A 20,500-nucleotide genomic window follows, 5' to 3' on the forward strand; every position below is an offset into this window, starting at 1 on the left:
AAACTGATTTGAATTGTTCTGGATTAATCAGCATTAGAATTTGTATTAATACTAAACTGTTATAGCAAGATTCAACATTCAGATTTTTTTTTCTTATTTACGTTTCATTAACAAAACCTACTTTCCAGCACATTTAAAATATAATTAAACAAAAATGAATCACTACCAATATTTCATTATATTCTAGCATAAGTATTAGTAACCATTCAGAAATCAGGCCACTTTCATGTTTACTCCCTTACAGTTTATTATGGTTATAAGACAAATAAATGGCAACTGGGACATAGAAAGTTTTCATACAAAACGGCTATAGCATCCAATTATGACAAACATCTGTAACATGTTTTAATTATATACATGTAACTACAAACATCTATTTTGACAGTTTTCATCAGCTGCTGAAGTCAAAGCCAGAATCACTGAAACGGATTCGTTGTGACGTTTCCCTTTGACTGTGATTCAGAAGAATCTGAATCAGCGTTTAAGTACTGAGCTCTGATCAGAGCGGGATGTGTGCGTCTAGCGCTGAACGTGCCGGACGAAGGCTTGGACCAGCTGGATGAAGGGCTCCTGGCCCTCCGGCGTGGCCTTGGATCCTGGTGTGGGTGGTTTGGTTTGCAGTGAGGGAAGCAGCCCGCTGGCTGGGGAGGAAGGGGAACCTCGCCGGAAAAAACGGAATAATGTCGACAACAATGTACTCTGAAAGAAAACACAAAACAAGATGGAATGGATTGATTTGACAAGAAAAATATTATTTACCGTATTTTTTGGACTATAAGTCACATCAGTCCAAAAATACGTCAAGATGAGGAAAAAAAAAACAAGTTGCACTGGACTATAAGTTGCATTTATTTAGAACCAAGAACCAAGAGAAAATAATACCTTCTCCAGCCGCGAAGCGCCCTCTCGTGGCTGGAGAAGGTAATGTTTTCTCTTGGTTCATGTCAAATTAATTTTGATAAATAAGTCGCACCTGACTATAAGTCGCAGGACCAGCCAAACTATGAAAAAAAAGTGCGACTTATAGTCCGGAAAATACGGTAGGTGAATCTCAAGCAAAAAGGTTAAAAAAGGGTTAAGGTCATATTTTACACCAAAGTCTAAAGTTTTTTTTTTCTCATAGAAAAGCATGAATGTGGTTTTACAGAAATGAAAATAACTCAAAGTAAAAAAAAGTATAATTAGAATGATAAATAAAGAAAATAATACTTAGGAACATGATTATGAAAAAAAAACAAAAAAAAAATTGTGGGGAGGACCAAAAAAAAACAAAACAAAATAATGATTTTAAAACCAAATAAAAAAAATGATTGTCACTAAAGTTAATTTAACTATATAATATTTTCTATTCTGATGAAGAACTCACCAGTAGTGATGGCCGATTCGTGAACGAATCGTTCAATTTAACCGGTTCTTCTTAGTGAACCGGTTGAACCAGTTCACCAAATCGAACTGAATCGTTTGAAACGGTTCACGTCTCCAATAAGCATAAATCCACAAATTACTTAAGCTGTTAACTTTTTTAACGTAACTGTCACTCCCTCCGAGTCAGAATAAACCAATATCCCGGGGTAATCCATTTACTCAAACAGTACACTGACTGAACTGCTGTGAAGACCGAACTGAAGATGAACACCGAGCCGAGCCAGATAATGAATAAACACGCCCACTGCTGGAGCAGTTCTCGTTCTCGAGTCAAGAACCGGTTGCTTCGGTTTTCGGATCACCAGTACACTCAACCGAGAATCGTTTCTGTCGGACGCGTCCGAATTGAGAACCGATGAACTGATGATATTGTGCATGCGTGTAATTTTGTAAGTATTTTGTTAAACATCGGAAAGTGTGATAAAATAACTATTTTATTTTGATTTTTATTATTATTATTATTTTTGATTAATGTTTCCAATCTGTATATTGTATATAATGTATAGGCCAAATGGGTTTTCAGGGAAGTTGGACAATAATTAAGACTCTAAAGACTCTTATGTTTAATAGGAATAAGGGATGATTTATGAGATATCTGTACTGTATGTGTAGTTAATGATGACATTCACAAATAGAGTTTGTAGTAAACAGAATATGAACACGAGTAGAGCAGCTGATGACACTGAACTGCAGCACGTGCCGGTTAGAGCGATTCTCGTTCTCGAGTCAAGAACCGGTTGCATCGGTTTTCGGATCATCAGTACACTCAACCGAGAATCGTTTCTGTCGGACGCGTCCGAATTGAGAACCGATGAACTGATGATACTGCGCATGCGCGATTCAGCGTGAAGCCAACTGACTCACAGCATGTCTGAACCGAGGGAATTCTTTTGGTGATTGATTCTGATTCTGTACTAGTAATGTTATGAGCGCGGGTATTTCGAGGGCTTGGATGAAGGGCAATCTGGTGAAACGTAAGTTCATTTAATAACAAATACATCGCAATGGATTATGTTTATTAAGTGGATCATGGTTTCTGCGCTGATGACACCTAATTTATTTACTTTATATCTTCAAGACTTAAATCCTCATATGCACATTATTGCTGTTACTGTATTTAGGTGTTGTTGCAAAACTCAAATGTAAACTTTTCATGATTATGAGGTTTTAACTGACTAAAGTTATGATTACTGACTTTATATATTTGAATGTTTGATAGACGTGACGCCATTACGTCATCACTAATGACGTCATTACGTCGAGCGTGAAAGAACCGATGAACCGGTTTTTTCAACCGGTTTATTGAATCGAACCGTCCGAAAGAACCGGTTCGCGGAAAAGAATCGAACTTCCCATCACTACTCACCAGCTCTGAGCTGAGCTCCTGTTTAAGTCTCTGTTTGTCTCTGGGCAAAACTGAAGGATCCTTCAGACAGCGAACAGCCTGCGAGATCAACACATAGAAGCAGTTCTCCATCGAGAACATCAGCAAAGACCTGAAACCACACAGAAAGAGCATGAGATGACCTCAGGCTCAAACCCACACCGGACTCTGAACATCACAGCAGTGTTTGCGCTCACTTCAGTGCCTGAGTGTCCTCAGAGACCACCACCGGCTCCTTCCTCTTCTCAATCTACAAACACAACAGCACAATCAGCACAGAAACAAACAACATTCATTACACGAGAAGAGCTGAAAGTACTGCACTACCTCTCCCAGCATGCTCAGCGCCACATTAATGGTGGCCATGAGAGTCCCAAACGACGGAGCCACATCAGAGTCAAAAGCAGGAGTGGTGAAACTCAACACAAACAGCGTCCTGTACTCCGCAAGGTCCATAGACTAAACACAGACAGAAGGAAAGATGTCATTTAAAGCTCCCAGCATGAAAGCGGAGTGTTTCCAGTGATGTGACGTGTGGATGTGTACCTGGTCCAGCAGTATCTGACAGCAGTCGGGTGTGAAATGCTGTAACGTGGCCAGAGTTTTGCTGAGGATCTTTAACAGGCTGCACTGAACCGCCTGCAGCGCTTTAGACTCCGCCTCCTCTCTCTCGCCCTCCACCTGCTCTTTAGAGGCGGGCTGTATGACATGTTGGGGGTGTGGCCCCGGTGGAAGCCCCTCCCCATTCTTGGCCTAAACAAACAGACTCTCCTAATAAACCAATCACATTCAGCACTGACAAAACTAAAGACGTTCAAAGGTCTCATACCTGCAGGTAATGGTGCAGCATTTTCTTGCTGTGTAGGAGGTATGTACACGTCTGACACAGATAGCACAGATTCACCTGAAACACACAAACATCAACTTAGTTTAGGTCTAAGGAGTTCAGCTGCCAAAAACTATTTACAATATTTGAATATTCAAAAGAAAGCATTCACTTTTTTTTTTTTTTATAGTTTTAGATATTTACACCAACACTACAAGTTAAAAACAAATCTACTTTTTCAATTATTTCAGAGGAATAAAGCATTAGTGCTGCGCTGCACCTGTACGTCTCTGAGCAGCTGTGGCAGGTGGAACTGCCATTCCTTGCAGAAGTTGGAGAGCTGGAGCAGGAAGCCCACCGTGTGATCGGCCTCATCCAGACACGCCAGAGACTGAACCGTCCTCACCGCGTTCAGACACTGCCACAAACAACATTCACAGTGAGCATTCGCACCGTCACACCAACACCAGCTGGACAAAACATGACGACTACAATAATGTAGATTTGACATTTAAAATGAAACCGATTTGTAGGACCAGTCTCACTTTTCTTTTTTACACTGTGACATTTTCATGATAATTAAGCACAATTAAAAATGTTCACCTGAATTAAAAAAATCTAGTGCTTGTAATGAAGCATTACTATCATAATAATGAGAATCACTGTTTAGGATAAGAGCTACAAAACAAATACATATTTTTTTTCTTTTTTAAATATAAGAGAAAGTGACAAAATATGTGATAATTGATAAAGTGATTATTTCACAATATAAATATTTTTATTTGTACTTATTTCCTCATCATCGCATGTATTTGTTGCATTGCTTTTAAATTATGCTGACCATCTAAAAAATAATACATATTATAATAAATAATAATAAAGTTCAATTGTCTGAATTACTGTGGAAATTTCAGAAAAAAGATAAATAAATAAAAAAATATTGAGAGAAACCAATATAATCTGGATGAACACAATACTATGAGCAGCGATCACACACACCTGCAGGATGCGCTCCTGGTGGACGCCCACAAAGTCCAGCGCTTCATTAATGAAGTTGTAACGGACAGTTTTCAGCAGACTCTCCATCAGAGACAGACTCAATCTGTACACACCCGGCCAGCTGGGGGCGTCCTGAGACTTACGCACAAACGGCTGAGAGAGAGAGAGAACAGCTGCGGTCACAGAGGCTCTAAACCTCCTCCAAACATGAGTCCAACTGGGATATTACTGAAGGCAGTACCTGCGTGGCTCCATTAGAAGGTCCCTCATACACACTGAGGAGAGGAAGACAGATGCTCTGAATCACTCCGGCACCTGCCACCGCTGCTGCCCCCTACAGACCAGGAGGAAACACACTTAATGCACATGGACTGATTTTAGCCAATCAGAACCGTCATATATTCAGTAGTTTATTTCATTTCATTTTTGAGTCATTGTTTGATGTTCTCTAAAGTCCTGGTTTATTTTTGATAAATTATCTTTTTGATTCAATTTATATGGATTTGTTTATGATCTTTTAAGTTTTGGCAACCTGAACTTTCAGTGGATGGACAGAAACCTCCCACGTTCCATAAAAATATTTTCATTTGTGTTTTAATTAAAGTCTTCAAAGACATGATGAGTAAATTATGACAATTTGCATTTTTAGGTGAACTAGGCCCTTTATGTAAGCATATTATTAAAATACATATAAATATCCATACAGTTTTGATCAATTTACATACATTTTCATGTTTAGAATTAGGCTATTTCTACATCCTGGTTCTTCAAAGATAGACAAATGTAGATTGTGAAAACTGTCTAACAAACCTTTAACTGTATATTTTGAATATTATCTGCTCTGTGACAAATTGCTTTTATAAGTTGATTTTGATAACAACATTTGCTAAATGCATAAACCGTAAGATAAGAAGTGTTTTAGTCATTTTAAATCATTGTTTGGTCTTATTTTAAGTCATCAGAAAGTACTGATCCAAAAGCAAGATTCAGTGACTCAGACACTACTGACTCCGGAGGGAAAACACGAGTGTGTGTTTCTACCTGCGGTGTTCTGGCGAGAGTGAGCAGCAGATGAAGCGCTGCCTCTGTGAAGTAAAGGTTCTGTTTGGAACGCAGGCTGAGCTCCAGAGCGCTGAGAACCGACGGCAGAACTGGCAGCTTCCTGACCACCTGCAGCCACTGCTCACCATCCTCATCAGCCCGACACAACTCTTTAGAGAGATGAAGAGCTAACACACACACCTGAGACAGAGAGAGAGAGAGATACCGCTTATGATCTTAAGAACATAACTGCATGCTGCACTATATACTGCCCATCAATAGTATTCCAATAGTAACCATTGTATACTTAACACAGTAATGTTATTGATGCTTGTTTCCACCACAAACAAATAAAAGAAAAATATCAAAATTCTGACTTTTTAAAAAAAAAAATAGATTTTTTTTTTTTTTTTAAATGGAAAAAATCTTATTCTAACTTTGTTCTTCAAAATTCTTAGTTTATCTCTCACAATTCCAAAAATGCAAAAAAAAAAACAAAAAAAACAGTTTACTTTATGGAATTCTGATATTTTTTCTATTAATTCTGAGGTCACATCTCACAATTATTTATTTTTCTTCAAATACACCATGGAACAAAAATGACCACAACTTTATTATGTCAATTGACTTAATAAAATAAAAATTGCAACTCCTTTTTTTTTTTTATACCACGGCAGAAGCAAGCTCTGATATTGTTATCACATGACTGCATTTTTAATCAGCGAGGCATACAGTCATTTAAGAATTGTTTCATATTCTGAATCTAATTTCTTGCCTTTTGAGAGTTTAAATAGTTAACATCAGATCAAGTGTAGTGCATTGTGGGATAGCATATTTACATTCTGTGTACACTATACATATAAACACACACTCACTGAGTCTTGTTGGTCTTTCTGGAAATGTGGGCTGTCTGTCTCCATGCTGTCCTCCTGAACATCACCCCTCTGTATCATGTGACGTGTGCTGTCAATCAACCCCAGGGCTTCGTCCTGAACCATCTCACACACGCACAACAGCAGCTGGGGAAGCTGGGTAATCTCTCCTCCTGAACCACAAATCGTCAAACAATTGTTAAAACAAGAGAAACATTATGCACACAGCTGGTGTAATGTGTTTTCCCAGACAAACATGCAGACGGACCGTTGAGTCCCTGATTCTGCAGAGCTAAGATGAGAGCTGACAGGAGTTTGGCTTTGGTTCGGTCCGTGAGCTGTTGTTCAGCATGAAGAACGCTTTCCATCATCAGAGACAGGGGCGGCAGAAGAGCTGGAGCGGACACAAACACACTGACACAAACCACATCAGCAATATTAGTTAACATGCTCTTTAGAAATGAAAGTTTTAAATATGACACAGACTCTACTTACATTCAAAACAACCTCCACAGCTCGTCGTGACTTTTTCAGTTGATCAATTTTCATGGCTTATCTTCACTAAACATTCTTTAACCTTTAAAATTATATATAACTAAACAACGAATAAAAATGGCAAGAACAAAAATCACAACTAAAACTAACTAAAATCTAAATTAAATGTGAAAATATAAAAATAAACAATTCAAAATATATATATATATATATATATAAACTTTTATAGTATGATACTAAAATAACATGGGTGTAAATGTGGAATTATTTTTTATTATGCATCTTTTGTATTTTTTTATTTTTATTTAAAGATTCAGTAATTTTGTTTATGCCAGTTTTTTTTTTTATATATATATATATGTCCACATAGTTCCAATTAACTTCTATTTTTGATTTACTTTTACTTGTTTTAATACATCTAGTTAAATTAAAATTAAATGTTGCTTTGGAAACTAGTTTACATTTTTTATTTTAGTTAACATTAAAGTATCAATGTTTTTTATGGTTTTACTTTTAGTCTGTTATTATAACAACCCTGATTTACACATCAACACCTATTCAGTTTATTCAGTCACTCTGCAGAGACGTTGCTATTGATTTCAAATGTCAATCAATCATTTGAGCTACGCGAGGCATTAACAGAAACACAGACCTTTTCCACTGTTTGAGGAGGATGAGGAGCAGCGTGACCATCATGGACCCCAAACGCAGACAGAAGACCGACTGAGACATCAGCAGCTGAGAGAGAGAGAGAGACAGAGAGAGAGAGAGAGAGAGAGAGAAAGAGAGAGAGAGAGAGAGAGAGACAGACAGACACAGAGAGAGAAAGACAGAAGGAAGTTTGAGGTTTTTGTACCAATGTATAATAAGTGTGTATGTTTGTGACAAAGCAATACTAAAAAAGATCATACATTTTTTTTGAGCAAAAAGGTCAGGATTTAAGATAATTGTAATTATTAAATCTTAAATCCATATTTTGATATAATGGTGGGTGCTTGTTTGTATAAGGTAACTTACCGCTGCTTTGGTCCCTTCTAACACGTCCATGAAAAGCTTCTGCCTGACACTGTCATCCTTCAGATGCATCACATCAGACTACAAACACACAAGACAGATTATGATTAGTAGCAGCAGGATAACCGTGAGACTTGTGAAGTCGAGTGTAGCTGCTCACATGACTGGTGGAGAGTATTAAGAGCGTCCTCCAGGCGGAGATGAGCATCTGAGACTCGGACAGAGAGCGCAGACCCTCCTCTTCACCATCACACGCCACACACACCAGATCACGCACGTAATCCGACCAGAACTCATAGCGGCGCTTACTGCTGAAACTCTCCAGAGCTGCTTTCAGAGACGGATCCAACACACCACTGAGACAGACAGACAGACAACTGTATTGGAGTATTTCCAGCTTCACAGATACATTTAATAGCTTTTTTTGAATGGAACAGCATATACTCTATATATACGACACTTAACATGCTTGTGTAGATCATACCTGACAACATAGTAGATCTCAAGAGCGATTATCTTCATCACAAAGGCACAAGACTCCAGAACACACGACTATTCAAAAACAAACAATAAGACTTGAAATAAAATACTGTCACTATCAAGCACTCACACATACATGTTTCTCATCCAAGTGAGGACACAGCAATACCAAATGTTATTACTACTGACAAACCATAAACTTTTTGAAATGTTACATTTATTTTCATCGGCGTCCAAGTCAATCCAGCTATTTTTAACTAAACAAATATAATCTATATTATATTATTTAAACATTTTATCCTAATTAAAAGCACACTTGTTTGTAGTGCAAACCGTTTGACCATTTACTGCACATTGTTATTCTCCTCGTTATTTAACTATAGCAGCTAATGAACCGGAAGTCTCACCCATAGGCTTACTTCCGTGTTGAAGAAAAAGGGCGACAGAAGTATTGATCTTTGCTACATCTAGTTAATCTTAACTAATGTTACAAATTGGAATCTTGTTAAGTATTGGCAGAAATGTTTTGCATTTTTAATATTATTTATGAATTCTTATTTCCATTCGAGATCATCCAGTAATGTCATCAAAGGGAGGCAGATAACTTGATTTTGGGATTTTATCTACAAGTTATTACCAACTATTTATGCACACACACACACACACACACCTCAGTTGTCTCAGATGGGGGAGGTAAATTTCCAAACAAAGGAGTTGTGAGGTTCTCCCAGAATTTTTCTCTGTAACAATAAAAAATAAAAATCACACTGTTAGATTAATGCTAAATTACAACCAACCAAACCAAATGATATTGACTAATAAAAGTGGAAATGCATGCTACAGAAGTGCAGAATATGCCCCTACAATAGTGTTTCTCAACAAAGGTGTTAAATTAATAAATTATTCTGAAAAACCTAACTAAATAAAAATGCTACTAAAATAAACAAAAAAATAATATATATAAAAAATGAAATAAAAAAAATTAAACCTATTACAAAATGAACAGAGATTGGTTATTTTATAACATTATTATTAACATTAACTGGTGTATTAAAATGTTTGAAAACAAGCTGCTTCATTATAATAATGACAGAAATACTGGAAATTGCTTATGTCAGGAAGTATACTGCGTTGGACAATGGGGACCTTTTGAGCAACTGTGTCATGTGCGAGACTCACTTGGTCCTGAGCACCGAGAGAGCGCTGTCCCGTCTGTCCTGCCACAGCGCGTGGAGGAAGGCCAGTGCTGCCCTGTGCAGGAGTGGAGGACACCAGTACTTCCCCTGCTGCTTAGAGTCCAACAACTCCAACACCACTGACAAACAGCTCCACTCTCCCAGAGAAAACTCCTACACAGACAGAGAGAGACAAAACCAGACGGTCATACTCTGCTCTGAATCATTCACCATGTCACACACCCTTCTGTGACCTCTGACCTTTGCACCCTCGCTGCCGTCTTTGGTCTCCAGGTTGAGGAAGAGCTCGATGAGTCCAGGTTGTGTTTCCACAGCCACGGTGAGGAACTCGAGTATGGTGACTTTAATACGCATGTCTTCAGTTCTGCTCTGCAGTCGTGTCAGAAACGCATCTCTGATCGCAGCAGCATCACTGCCCAGGCAAGCATACACCGACATGGGAGCCACCTGTACATCCGAAACACAAACACTTTTCTAATGACATCATGGTGGGACTTCTGTATCACAACTACTATATCTGACCCTGGAGAACAAAACCAGTCTTAAGTGTAATAGTTTTTTTTAAATTGAGATGGATACATCATCTGAAAGCTGAATAAATACACTTCCCATTGATGTATGGTTTATTAGGATCAATATTTGGCTGAGATGCAATTATTTGAAAAATCTAGAATCTGAGGGTGCAAAAAAAATCTGAATACTGAGAAAATGGCATTTGGAGTTGTCCAAATGATTCCTTAGCAATGCATATTACTAATCAATAATTAGGTTCTGATATATTTACTGTTGGAAATTTACAAAATATATTTTCATGGAACATGATTTAAGATTTGGTTTTGTGCTCCAGGGTCACATATAAAGACATTAATCGAAATTGACTTTAATGACTGATACTGTTTATAGTGAACCGTGAATGACAATAAATAAAATAAGAAATTATTCTTATTTTTATCAATTATTGGTTCCTCTGCTATAAATCTACTCAAACAAGGGTTATTTTAGGGTTATTTATATACATAAGATATATTTATTAATATAATGAAATAGCTTTTATTGTTTATTAGTTTAAGTTATTTTGTTATGTGCTTTTGTCATTATTATTTTTTATTTAACATTTCTATCTAGCTTTATTTTTATGAAACTTTTGGTTTTATTAATGATTACAAGCAATTATAAGTATTTATTTTTATGCTAGTAATGAATATAGAGCAGTGCAAGTGTTAAAAAACAATGGTCAAACCAATTATTACTTAATATAAATTTACTCAAACCAGTGTTATTTTAGTATTATGTTCGATAGACTATTTATTAATATTTTGAATTTGCTTTTATTTATTTTATTTAGTTTTTCAGTTTTTAGTTTATTCATGTTTTTTTGTAATCTATTCATCTATTAAAATTTAATTTATTTTTTACTTCAGTTTTAGTTTTCTTAGTTTTAGTAAATATTACTAGCAACGGTTTTATTTACGGTAGTAATGATTATAATGAACAGATACTGAAAAGTGTGAGGATTAAAATCATCTGTCAAACCAATTATTGGTTTCTCTCTACAAAACGTTACCAGTGGTATTTTAGTATTATTTATATACAATTATAGTATTTAATAATATTTAAAAATTATTATTATTTTTTTTTTTTTTTTTCATTTTATTACGTGCTTGTCATTTTTATTATTAGTACTAGAATTTTTTATTTAGTTAATAATTTTTTCCCCTAATATTTTATTTCAGATTTATTACAAATAGTCAAAATGTTACAATATTTAATAGTTTTAGTTCACACACACCACTCACTCAAACCCAAACGAGGGGTCAAGAGCATTACCGTGGCAAGTCTCTTCAGCAGCTGTATGGCAAGCCGTGGCAGCGCTGGATCGTGCTTGTGGTAAATATACTTCGCCAGCACAGCGATCAGGTTGTTGCTGTGACCACCTGCAAGACGAACATAACAGTTCCATGAATAAGTTGGAAACATACAAATCACTGAGAAGGGTTAAGTATTTATTATTGCAGGCAATCCCTGACAGAACTGATAAGAGTCTGATATTTCACTTCTACTGCGCTGAAAGGTGTGTACTAACCGTGCTGTGTTAGCGCTTGCTCCAGAGGCGAGGCTGTATCAGACTGCGGTTTGAGTCGGATCACGTTGTTGGTGACAGAGAACGCCAGCTTTACGGTCTGGATCAAAACCTGACCAGGTCCCTCAGAACCACCACTGCAGACAGACACACTAACTTCAACCCACTGACTCATGTGAAGAGGATGAGGAGACCGAATCTGTAATAAAGCCAGTCAGTGTGTACCTGCTAGGCTGTGCTGCGAGCACCATGTTGATAGTGTCCACTCCTACACCCATGATGTTGACCACCGCCTGTCCTGCCTCTGTGTTGGCCAGACTGTAGATACACAACGACTGCAGATTGGGGGCGCTGCAGAGGTCACATACCAAGAACATGAGGACACGTAAAACTCCAGCAAATAAATAAATGATTTAATCAGGTATCATCCTCATCCTCTTACCTGCCCTCTGACTCCCCCTCCTGGTTTAGATTGAGAATAGCATGAATCAGCTCTAGAATCAAACAACCTGACCGAGAACAGTGAGCAGAAAAAGTGTTAAAGCAAATACCGGTAATTTTGAGAGCAATTAAGATTAAGACTAATGTTGTGCGAGTTGCTCACCGATCCTCTCCCGCACTCCATATGTATTGTAGCGCCATTTATGATACGTCGGCAGCATTTCTTTCAGAACCAGCAGCACACACGGGATGAGGCCTCTGCTCTGAGTACTGCCCAACTGACCCTGAAAACATGCACAAACACAATACTCATCACAATTACTTCATATCCACCTAATGTAGAAAAGCTGCACGATCTGAGAAAAAGAAAAGCTATTTTTAAAAAAGCTCCAAGTTTGCTGTGCTGGTTTGTACGGCTGTTAAATTGGACAAAGAAATTGTAATATTATTATTACTAATTAAAATAAACAATATGATTATGACATTTCAATGTTAAATAAAAATACTGAATTAAAAAAAAATTCATATTAAGTATTAGTTTTTATATTTTATTTTTAAAGCGAATACAACATTAACTTTTACATGGTGTGTTCGCATATAAATGCGTTTTAGCAACAATGTCTCATAAGCAATGCAGGTGTTATGTAGTTGGATGTAAAAGTGAACATAAGAGTCTACATTTTCTCCTGACATCAGAGCCATTGAGGATGCACTGGAATACACAAAAACCAAATATACAAAAAATGGAAGAGAGGGGCAGGGTAAGCAGTTGCTCATCAACATTTAAAGAGACATGCGCCGAAACGAACCTGCTTTTGAACATGAATGTTTATTATTTAATAATGTTATTACATAATTTAAAGGGGACATCAGATGCACATTTTTCACAATTTGGTATGATTAGAATCATACCAAATTGTGAAAAATGTGCATCTGATGTCCCCTTTAAATTATGTAATAATAACATTATGCCACACTTCACACTGAAACATGCAGTCATATTTATTTAATTAAACAAACAGCCTTACAATGTTGACTGTATTGTAGTGATTAATTAGCTAATACTTTGTCATAATGTCTGATAAATGCATTACCTTGACGAGTGTGGTCACTAGTCTTAAAAAGGCAATGGTCACACTGTACTCTCCTCTGGGCTGTTCAATCAACACCAACAGGTTCCCATAATTACCTGCCTTCATGCCCTCTGCACTGAAACACACACAAACACAAAAAGAACGTTATTCTTTAGGTATCTCTGACTTTAACACAAGAATATGATGCCATTCATGTCCAGTTGCTCTGCTGTGTGTGTGTGTGTGTGTGTGTGTTTGTCACCTGATGGTCTGTGCCATGTTAGTCAGAGGGGTGGCCGCAAATGGAAGGAAGCCGGTGTGATGCAGACTGGACCAAACCTGCATCAGGACGAAAGGTTATTTAGTCCTAGATCATCACTTTATACAATCCTGATTCCTCACTTAATAAACTGTGAACACTTACCTTCCCAGGCTGCCGAGCAGCTAGAGCGATAAGGCAGTTGACGCAGGAAGTGATCACATCTACTGGAGGGTTAATAACGGAGGTCAACCTGTCACACAAATCAAACAAACTGTTATTTTCATTGTTGATGCATTTAACATGTTTACATGCACGTTCTTAAGCCAATTATGCTTAAACCAAAAACACACTTGGTCAGGTAAACGCGGTAACCAGTTGTTGTTTTTTTGTAGCAAGGTCATAAATGGGATAAACATGAACCAGTTGCAACAGGTAGTTTTTTGCCTCTTACTACGATTTCACAGCACGTAAACACAATAACTGCTTTCTGTCGGCTTATTGAAGTGCGCATGTGTGACGCATGACAGGAACACATGCAAACCAAGCAAACATCTTGCAGTAAAGAAAGAAAAATCACAAAAGCAGACTTTTTCATGACTCAGAAAATTTTAAAAATGTGTTCTCAGCTCATGCAGCAGGAGTAGAAGTGGTTCAGTCACAATGCTACATTTATAACTGAATGAGAGAATAATATACGAGCTGTAAGTTTCCAGACATGTTGCAAGCTTAAATTAACATCACAAATGCCAAATGTATGGAATACTCTGAGTCAGATACGCAAATGATTATATTTTGATGTCACTACAGGGAAATAACCCAATTTATTAATGAAGTCATGTAAATGCAGCTTACTTGGTTACTGATGTGCATGCAAATGCAGAAAACTGGTTATCTTAATAATCTGATATTTGTGAGTTATCAGCTTACTGTTGTGCATGTAAACATGCTCACAGTTTACTGTTCAGTCTTCATGTTTGTGTGTGTCTCACCTCTGTAGCAGCATGTAGATCCGTGACGTGAGTGGCAGCAAACAGTCAGAAACTGTCCAATCAGTGCTGATGATCTTATGAACCAGATCCAAGATGGGCTTCACTCGCTCACAGTGTGCCAACACATCTATTCGCCCAAGACCATGTCAATATCAAGTGAAAATGTAGCAATATTTTAACAAAACGTAAAAAAATGTTTTTTAAAATAAATAGGGTTCTATGATATCAGCGATGGATGTAGTCATAAAAAATGTAAAAAATGTATTTATAGTATATGTAATGGGAATTTGAGAAATTCGGGATAAATAAATACTTAAATCTTTGATATGGACTACTGGGGGGGGGGGGGGGAATTGAAAAATGGAATTGGGGGAGGGGATGAATAAAGATTTCATAGGGCCCTTAATACATGTAAGACTTGAGTGTGTGTACCTGCAGTAGAGACGACGTGCAGCAGCATCTCGATCTCACAGGTGAAGAGAGTCCATGAGCTGTAGGAATACTCCCAGCGCACCAGGAAACCCTGTTCACCCACAGACTGCTGCTTTCCTTCACACACCAGTCCAAAACATCCCTGTGGCATTCGCAGGTTGGTCTGACCTGCACCTGAAAAAAACAAACAAATGACACGTGAGAAAATGTCACAAAGACATATGGTTTCACACAAAGATGAAATCAGGCAAAAAGACATCAAAAACATATGAACATTGCATATGACTTCCTGTTCTCAGCACTGACCCAGAGGGTAAAGGAGTTTAGGAGTCTGTCTCCTCCAAAGAGTGCCATCCTCTCTGGAGATCACGTCGTTGGGTTTGTGCTTATAGGCCTCAGTGTAGAATGACATCTTATCTAAGAAGGTATACACCTGAAAGACAGACCATGAGATGTACATGAATTCTAAAACACTGTGTATGTGCATGTACCGTATTTTTCGGACTATAAGTCGCACCTTAGTATAAGTCGCATCAGTCCAAAAATACATCATGATGAGGAAAAAAAACATAAGTCGCACTGGACTATAAGTCACATTTATTTAGAACCAAGAACCAAGAGAAAACATTACCGTCTACAGCCACGAGAGGGCGCACTATGTTTTCAGTGTAGACTACAGGAGCACTGAGCAGCATCTCTGGCAGCATAGAGCGCCCTCTGGCGGCTGGAGACTATAATGTTTTCTCTTGGTTCATTTCTCTCGATTCATGTCAAATTAATTTTGATAAATAAGTCGCACCTGACTATAAGTCCAGCCAAACTATGAAAAAAAAAGTGTGACTTACAGTCCGGAAAATACGGTACACATATATGATACTATGAAATGTTATGAGGGTGAAACTTTGTTTTACCTTCTTAGCTGTAGATTTGTCAGACAGCAGAGCGGTGAGCAGCTGTAGTAAAGGTCCAGTCTTGTATGGAAACACACCCACTGCACTGTCCAGAATCACACCAAGACCCATGTTTGGCTTCTGTAGAGCACAACCACAAATCACACAGGCGTTTAGAGAATACACAGATGATCTACAAATGGCAGTGTTTTATTTAAGGTGCATTAATCGTTTTGCTCACCGACTCCCAGAAAAGCTCAGCCAGACTCGGAGCAGCAAGAACTTCACATGCTGCATTGATCAGATGCTACAGAGAGAATAATCATCACTGTTATCTAAGATGAATGCGTAACTTAATGAATGCCACTAGCACAATATGAAGTCTTGATCTGAAGGTTTGTGTATTTTTGTACCTGTTGGCTGCCGAGTGTGTCTTCTTCAAAAGAGGTGATGACAAAAGACATGAGACCATAAATACACATCCGCGCAGTGCTCGCTGTACACTAAAACAAGACAGAGACATGCAACAGTATGAGTAAATGTCCATGTCATCACTGAAGAACAATTTTTTGTTCGATGGAATGCTGTTCTCACATTATTTCCAGTGCTGCCGAGTGCCTGCAGCATGTTGGTGAGATACTGAAAGACTCCGAGCTGCAGCGTCGTGTGTCCTAGACGTCTGATCACAGAGCTCACTTCCTCCGGACGCAGTGTATGTCTCAGCAGAACCCAGGCCAAGAGAACTGGCCCGTGGTGAGAAATGTCACCAAGCGTCAACAGCATCTGATCCACCTCCTGCACACACAACAGTTGATAACAAAGGCAAATCCTAAAAAAACAAAACTGCTCATGCAATCAGATTTTAGAGCAAGTATTGTCCTTTTAAAAAAAAAAAGTAAATTTCTCAATATACAATGTCATTCAAAAATTTGGGGTCAGTACGTTTTTTTTTTTTTTTTATATACTTCTATTCAGCAAGAATGCATTAAACTGATCAAAAGTGAGAGTAAAGACATATTAGAAAATATTTATGTTTAAAATAAAATCTGGAGTTTTGATCAAAGAATCCTAAAAAATATGAAGTGTGGAGAAGGATCATGTGACATAAGCCTGGAGTAATGATACTGAAAAATCTGCTTTGATCTCAGGAATAAATTACATTTAAAATTATATTTGGATAGAAAACAGTCTTTTTTTAACTGCAGTAATACTTCACAATATTACTGTTATGATTAAATTAATGCCACTTTGGCCAGTATAAGAGAGTAAATGGTAGTGTGTGTTCAGTACCTTGCAAATATCCTGTTGGTCATAAAACTGATGCTGTTCAGTTCGGTCTTCCAGTGCACATTTATGCAGAAAGTCGATATCCATCCCCTCCACAAGAATTAAAGAACTGAAATAGCTGTTGAGAGGATGACAATTCATGTTATAAAACACTGTTTGTGAGTGTATGAGAGAAGAGGGATCAGGTGAGTTTTCTGACCCAATGCGCTCAACCAGCACATCCATGCTCTTGTCCACGAGGTGTCGATTGGTCTGCCGCTGTCCAAAGCCCTGCTCTTTAAACAGCCGTGTGAAGGTGGAAAGGTCATTGGGCGGCATCTCAAAGTATGCATAGTACAGGAACAAGATCTCCAGAAGCAGGGCCTGTTCCTTCAAACACTGCTCAAACCAGTGGGACACCTGCCTCTCCGTCTACACAGAGATGAACAGATCCTGAGTCAAATTCTACAGGTGATGCTGCTCCAAACATAATCAGATTATCTTCTCACCATCAGGTTTCCATGCGTCTCCCATGTTGGAGCTTCTGATTTGGACAGCGACTCAAACTGCTGCTTGTAGATGGACACCAGATCTTTCTCCAGTTTACTTACACAGTTGGAGTACTCTGCCTAAAGAAGGAAGGAGAGAAAGGATGAATTAAATTCATTTCATCACCTGACTTTCTAATAGAATAACTGATCTCTTTTATTTACACTGTATGGATGTCTCTCATCCTGGAAGTACGTGAGGAGGTGAAGAACACAGCGTAGAACGCACAGTCTCTCTTCATAGTAGTAATCTGCAATCTGTACAACACCATTTCAACATCAGCATCATAGTTAAATATATTTCAGTCTTTTTTTAATTGTTGAAGCAAAATATAGTTTCAAACCTTCAGCAGCAGAGCTTGACTCTGTCTCTCATCCTGCAGCACAGCCTGATGGGATCAAATGAGGATTATATATTTATTCACACAGCTTTGCACTCCTCATGTTTGTGCACACATCAGATGTACATGCGTGTGCCACAAGGCTGAGCTCACCTTGAGTGTGTTTCGTGTCGCCCTGTAGTCCTCCTGGAGGTAACACTGAAGTATCTGCACGCTTTGCTGTTCATCCAAACCCTGCCAAGAAACACACATACACAAATATTTGTCCACTCCTCAAGTCTCAATCCAGACTTACTTAGAGTGAGACATCCTAGAAAGCATTTTTGATCAACAAAATCAATTGCTGCATTTAAAGTTGTGGTCAAAGTAAGCAGCTCACTAAGTTTTAATATACAGCCAACATGCCCAGACACTCACCAGATGTTTGCTGATCCTGAGTCCGAAATCTTTTAGAGCTTGTGGTGTGTCTTTATCTGCTTTCAGCTTGTCTGCGGCCGATGTGCTGCACATAACATTTCATCATTTACCACATGTTCACCAACGGTAAGGAGACTATTTTCATGAGTTATGTTAACATGCACTAATTTCAGTCATATTTTATGATAAAACTTTTATAGTTTCTGTTAATTCTGAATTAAAAATTATTTTAATTTCAGTTTAATTTAGTACTACATCTTAAAATAAATGGGAAATTCTGCCTTGGTGTATATATATATATATATATATATATATATATATATATATATATATATATATATATATATATATATATATATATATATATATATATATATATATATATATATATATATATATATATTTTTTTTTTTATGAAAATATATTTTTTTGGTTTTAGTTAAAGATAGCACCCTGTCTTATTTTCATCAATTCGAGAGTATCCAATCAGATTTCAGATTCTGAAAGGTCTGTTTAAATTTGCATATTTGTTTATATGCGCATTATATGTATTCTGAACTAAACCGGATGTGGTTTACCATGGAGTATATAGCATCAATTAATATTTCCCTAGCTTGATAAAGCCAAACTCCTCCTTGTGTTCTGGTTATTTATTTTTACATCTGACATGTTTTAAAATGTTTTTACTGTTGTGCTACCTGGGTGGTTTATAGAAGAACAGACCCTGCAGAAGTCTCTCCCAGTTTCGATCCAATTCAGCCTCAATTTGGGCCTGTCGAATCACACAAGAAAATCACAGATCACAAATGACGGAGACAGGAGGTCACTGAGATACACTGTAAAGGTATACCTCATCAGATGAGTACAGCTTTGTTAATAGCATTTCTTCATAGAATTCTCTCATTTTTGTACATACAGTACAAAGATGTTCAATAAAATCTCGGTACTTGTGCTGTTATTAAAAACATCAGAAATTATTGGTTTTTGAGTACTAACCGGTTCTCGAAGTGCAGATCTTCCCAGCAAGATAGTCCATAACTCTCGGCTGCTCCTAAATAAAATATTTTAAATGTGCCATTATTGTTAATTAACTTGTGTTTGTTTGCTTATCCTTTGCAATATGACAGATATTCTTCCAGAAATGATCATATAAAGCCAGTGTATCATTATGGGGTTTAAAAGTAAACTATATAACGTTACACAGGGAGTTCACACACAACTTTTTTTTTAAATTCAACATTAAATACTTCGTTTTATATTTACATATTCACGACATAACTGCTTACAATTTATTTTAATTTTCAATGTATAATGTATTTTCACTATAACTCAGGACTAATATATATATATATATATATATATATATATATATATATATATATATATATATATATAGCCTGTATACAAGTTTCAGATTGTGTACACACACACATACATACATACATACATAAACATACACACATACATACATACATACATATATACATATATACATAAAAACTCATTCACTTCTTCAAAACAAGAGGAACATTTTCATAACTAATCAAGGTTATTTTGTTAATTTTATATAATGTTTAAGAAACTGACGGTTGTTTAAAAGCGGTTATAAACTGTAAAATGTAACGTTACATTTGAATTGCAGTCGCGCGGGTCTGTTCTGCACGCGACCGACTCGTGCGGCCGTTAAATGTCAAATACACACACATTTCCAAGTCATTTCACCCACATTTATCATGGCTAAATACCTTGTATAAACTATCTGCACATTATACAACTAGAAATCTCCGTGTAGCTCTTTGAAAACAACCTTTCTAAGTTTCTCTTTCTTCCATTTTACCTGACACACATCGCCGAGTCCGCCATCTTCACCCGGATCACGTGACTAACACAAACGAGCGCGCTCTCCAATCACATGACTTAATTAAATCATGAAATACGTGGAGATTATTAAAATACGTATTTTAATAAATATTAATATTTTTAAAATGTAAATATCAAAACGTTATAATAATGATAATAACATTTGAAC

The 20,500-nt window shown here is 37.2% G+C and overlaps 1 protein-coding gene across 1 annotated transcript; it reads right to left on the reverse strand.

The window, feature by feature from the left end:
* Positions 1–222: 222 nt before the first annotated feature.
* On the reverse strand, positions 223–20,373 carry nup188 (nucleoporin 188). Its single transcript, XM_026235277.1, has 44 exons — positions 20,309–20,373; positions 19,468–19,522; positions 19,170–19,243; positions 18,472–18,556; positions 18,208–18,288; positions 18,058–18,102; positions 17,879–17,971; positions 17,675–17,794; positions 17,386–17,597; positions 17,190–17,304; positions 16,494–16,694; positions 16,313–16,402; positions 16,141–16,206; positions 15,921–16,040; positions 15,316–15,442; positions 15,010–15,183; positions 14,578–14,704; positions 13,751–13,838; positions 13,589–13,665; positions 13,348–13,462; positions 12,417–12,537; positions 12,255–12,321; positions 12,038–12,163; positions 11,816–11,949; positions 11,560–11,666; positions 9,973–10,179; positions 9,716–9,885; positions 9,207–9,276; positions 8,541–8,608; positions 8,217–8,412; positions 8,060–8,137; positions 7,695–7,780; positions 6,816–6,961; positions 6,551–6,720; positions 5,676–5,876; positions 4,876–4,968; positions 4,635–4,787; positions 3,916–4,053; positions 3,639–3,713; positions 3,356–3,562; positions 3,137–3,268; positions 3,007–3,059; positions 2,792–2,921; positions 223–699 (listed from the first exon to the last, which is right to left on the reverse strand). The coding sequence occupies exons 1-44, from the start codon at positions 20,332–20,334 to the stop codon at positions 520–522; spliced, it is 5,199 nt and encodes a 1,732-aa protein (XP_026091062.1). The 5' UTR covers positions 20,335–20,373; the 3' UTR covers positions 223–519.
* Between the last annotated feature and the right edge of the window lie 127 nt (positions 20,374–20,500).

Source organism: Carassius auratus, chromosome 46 (assembly GCF_003368295.1).
Source record: "Carassius auratus strain Wakin chromosome 46, ASM336829v1, whole genome shotgun sequence".
Classification (NCBI taxonomy): domain Eukaryota; kingdom Metazoa; phylum Chordata; class Actinopteri; order Cypriniformes; family Cyprinidae; genus Carassius; species Carassius auratus.

Coding starts and splice junctions, on each gene's coding strand:
- nup188 (XM_026235277.1), bottom strand. CDS start 20,334: ATGGCGGACTCGGCGATGTGTGTCAG. Junction 18,557..19,169: donor TTCTTCTATAAACCACCCAG/GTAGCACAACAG, acceptor TGTTATGTGCAG/CACATCGGCCGCAGACAAGC. Junction 10,180..11,559: donor TGCTGAAGAGACTTGCCACG/GTAATGCTCTTG, acceptor TCGGATGTACAG/GTGGCTCCCATGTCGGTGTA.